At 45.9% G+C, this 3,739-nt stretch overlaps 1 protein-coding gene across 1 annotated transcript; it reads right to left on the bottom strand.

Moving 5' to 3' along the window:
* Positions 1-1,229: 1,229 nt before the first annotated feature.
* Positions 1,230-2,237, bottom strand: LOC149220054 (uncharacterized). The gene has a single exon (XM_089386986.1). It carries the CDS (start codon positions 2,235-2,237, stop codon positions 1,230-1,232), a length of 1,008 nt encoding a protein of 335 aa, XP_089243112.1.
* Between the last annotated feature and the right edge of the window lie 1,502 nt (positions 2,238-3,739).

Here is a 3,739-nt window from a genome sequence, read left to right on the forward strand (position 1 = left end):
ACAAGAAGCTCCTGATGATTAATTCCATGTGTTTGTGAATACTGGCCGGGGCGAGAGTGGTTGCAAACTGATATATGGGGAGGGCTGAGAGGATAGCTTTTATGAGAATTGTTCTTCCGGCCAGGTTGAGCCAGGACACACCCCAACTCTGAAGTTTCCCTCTCAGCTTCTCTATTAGGTTCGCCCAGATTTCAGTTTTGACCATTTCCTTTGCAAGAGGCAATCCTAGATACATGAAATGACTCCAGTTCATTTGGGAAGGGATGTCCAAGATTGAGGAGATTCTCTGAATAATCTGCCTGGGAACGTTCCAGGTGTAAATCTTGCACTTATTGTTATTTAGCTTTCCTCCAGACACTAGAAGAAAGAGATCTAACGTTTGCTTGAACCTTCTTGCCATGAGACTGGAAGCTCCTCCAATTAGGAGGGTGTCATCGGCGAAGAGGGAATGGTTTATCCCCTTGATTCCACGCACTATGCTGATACCTGTGATTTCTTTTTGCCTGCGTAGATTTTCCAGGTGTATACTTAACGTTTCGGCCATAATAATGTAGAGGAATGGGGAGAGCGGGCAGCCTTGTCTCAGACCCCTTGAGCTTCTGAAGTAGTTGCTTGGCCTGCCATTAATCAGAGGGGCTGTCCAGGGGAGTGAGATACATTCCATAATCCTGCTGATGAAGGTGCTGGAAATCCCAAATTTCTCAAGGGTTGCCTTAAGGAATTGATGACTTACTCTATCAAAGGCATTAGCCATGTCTAGCTTAATAATCATACCCTTTTCCTTTCTGTTTATACTGCTGTGGATTGCCTCCTGAATAAGGATGACGTTGTCTGTGATTTGTTTTCTGGGGACGAAACCTCCTTGGTTCTCAGAGATGAGGGAGGGGAGGAGCTTTTTTAGCCTATTGGCTAGGATTTTGGTGATAATTTTATAGGAGACATTACACAGAGAGATTGGGCAGAATCTATCAAAGGATTGAGGGTTGGGATCCTTGGGGATAAGGGCTAGGTGAGAGGATTTGATGCTGTTCCCCATTTTGCATTTTGAGAAGAAGTTCTTTACCATTCTAATGAAGTCTTTCTTGATGATATCCCAATGGTTCCTGTAGAATGCCACTGTGAACCTGTCCGGGCCCGGTGCCTTGTCCTGTGCCATGCTGAAAACCGACCCCTCAATTTCCTCTGTCGTGACCTCTTGATCCAGCTCGTTGTTTTGGGCTGCTGAGATTTTATTTTCGATTAGGCGTGAGGAAATCCGCATTATCGATGGGCTGATTGTCTGCGGTTAGGAGGGCGCAGAAGTGTCTAGAGGCAGCTTCTTTTATTTCCTCTTGATCCCTGAGCGCTCTTCCATCCATCAAGATTTTCTCAATATGATTCCCTGCCCTCCTGAGTTTTAGGCTGTTGTGGAAGAAGGAAGTGTTTTTGTCGCCTGCTTTGAGCCAGAGGCAGCGAGACTTTTGTCTCTGTTCTTCTTCTTCTTCCATCCTATTCTGTTTATACAGTTCTTTATATATTTCATTCTCTTTGGCCTGATCTTCCTCAGTGTATTGAATTCGCTCCTTTTCCTGGCTCCATTGTTCCAGCTGTGCTTGGAGGTCCGTTCTTTTTTTGTTTTCCTCTGCGGCATGGTTTTTTGCCCAGCATTTAATAACAGTCCTGAGTGATTTAATCTTAGCCTCCCAGATATAATGGGGCGATCCTATTACTTCTTTTGCCCACTGCTCCTTAATCAGATTTCGAAATTCTTCTTTGCTGTCCCATGCCTTGTTGTATTTGAAGGGGAGAGGCCCCAGGTTCTTCCCTTTATCTAAGATCAAGGCCACAGGTTTATGATCTGAAATGAAACCATGGATGATTTTGCTTTGGATATTTGAAAATCTTGCCACTGTTCTGTCCTGGACGAGGATTCGGTCTAGTCTCTCCTTTATGTTGTTATTGCCAGTCCTTTTGTTGCTCCAGGTGAATCTCCCGTTGTGCGGAGGGATATCCACTAGATTATGGGTTTGGATTATTGCTTCTAGAGAGTCTCTGGAAGGGTCAGCATAGTAGTTTCCTCCCAATTTCTCATCTGCATTCCTTATAAGGTTTAGGTCACCTCCAAGGAAAATATTCCTTCCTTGAACTGTCATGAGGTCTGAAGTTATTGAATCCCAGCATGCAGCTTTGTCCCTATAATGGTTGGGGGCGTATATGTTGTATATTGAGTATTCCTCTTTTGTGGATTTATTTTGCATGTCTGTTCTGACCCACCAGCTATAAGACTTTTGCTCTTTGAGATCCCTTTTGCTTTTATCCCATAGTGTTCCTATGCCTCCTGAGGCTCCAATTGCGCTTATTGCTATACCTGCGTATCTTTTGCTTTTTTTTATATGACATTGAAATTCTTGTTCCGTGATTTTGGTCTCCTGTAGTAGGAGAAGGTTTGGAAGTTCAGATTTGAGTAGGTCCCGGACTGCATTTGTTTTTAGGGAGGAGCCCATCCCCCTACAATTCCAGGAGACCAAAATCATCATTTACCATGCTTGGTGTTTGCCCCACTTTTCTCTTTCATTTTTTCTCCGCTTCCTTTTGTTTTGTCTAGAAATGTGTCCATTGGTTGCTGCATTCCGGTGGCCATTTCTTTTGCTGCGTTTTCATCTCTAATCTCTTTGTTAGACTTCCTTCCAACTTTTCTGGGGGGATCTGTGGAGGGGTTGTTTTCCTTTGATTTGTTTCTGGTTAAGATTCTTTCCACTGTTGGGGGAGGAGAGGTCTGGGGGAGGGTTTCAGGGGCAGAGATAACGATCCCTCGGGGGGAAGGGGGGGGGGAAGGGGGGTCTTCCGTGGACAGGGTTTCAAAGGGGTTGGAGGAGGAGGGAAAAGAAGGGCCGGAGCCGGAGGGATGGGAAGGATGGGAGGAGTTTTCAGGGGGATCCTTTGAGCTTGGGCCTGAAGGAGGGTTTGATTTTTTCTTTTTGACGTGCTCCCAGACTCCCTCGGGGGTTTCTACATTGCCTTCAGGAACATTTGTTTTAGATTTGCTACATCTATTAGCGAAGTGCCCATATTCATGACATACCTTGCACTTGAAGGGTAGTTGCTCGTAGTCCACTTGCTGAATGTGCGTCCATTGATCAACTTTAAGTTTGATTGCTTCCGGCAGTCCTTTCCCCAGATCTACTTCGACACATATCCTCGCGCATGCATGCATGTTTTCCTTCGGCTATGATCTGTCAATATATTTGCCAACTGCGTTCCCTATGGCTTTGACGGACTCATCCCCCCAGCAATGAAGCGGCAAGTGGGGCAGTCGAACCCAGACGGGAACAACATTGGGGACATCCATTTCTGGATCAAAGTCTGGCGTCCATCTGTTTAAATAGAGACCCCGGGAGTCCATGAAATAGGGGCCGTTCCTGAAGATGAGATTCCTGTCTTCCGTTGATTCGAAAAGAAAGGTGTAAAATCCTCTGCCACAAAACCTGATTGCTATTTTCCCTTGCACCATCGAGTTCCAGTTTCTCTCGACCCATCTCTGGACTGATCTTGGGGAGGGCCACAGTCCCGTGAACTGGCCGACCAGGCCTCTTTCTGCTAAGGAAATTGCTGCTCTCCTTGGAAGGGAGGGAGGTAGAGCTACTTCTGGTATTTCATCTAGCTTCTTGATGAACTTGGAGGCTGTTGGACGGATTTTCCCGGCTGCGTTCTCAGGAATAAGGGAGGCAAACAGCTTCTCGAAGTCTTCTGGATCCTGAGG

The sequence above is a fragment of the Pinus tabuliformis genome, chromosome Q (assembly GCF_031772625.1).
Source record: "Pinus tabuliformis cultivar Carrire ecotype Pingquan chromosome Q, CPIR1, whole genome shotgun sequence".
NCBI lineage: Eukaryota > Viridiplantae > Streptophyta > Pinopsida > Pinales > Pinaceae > Pinus > Pinus tabuliformis.

Coding starts and splice junctions, on each gene's coding strand:
- LOC149220054 (XM_089386986.1), bottom strand. CDS start 2,237: ATGCAAAATAAATCCACAAAAGAGGAATACTCAATATACAACATATAC.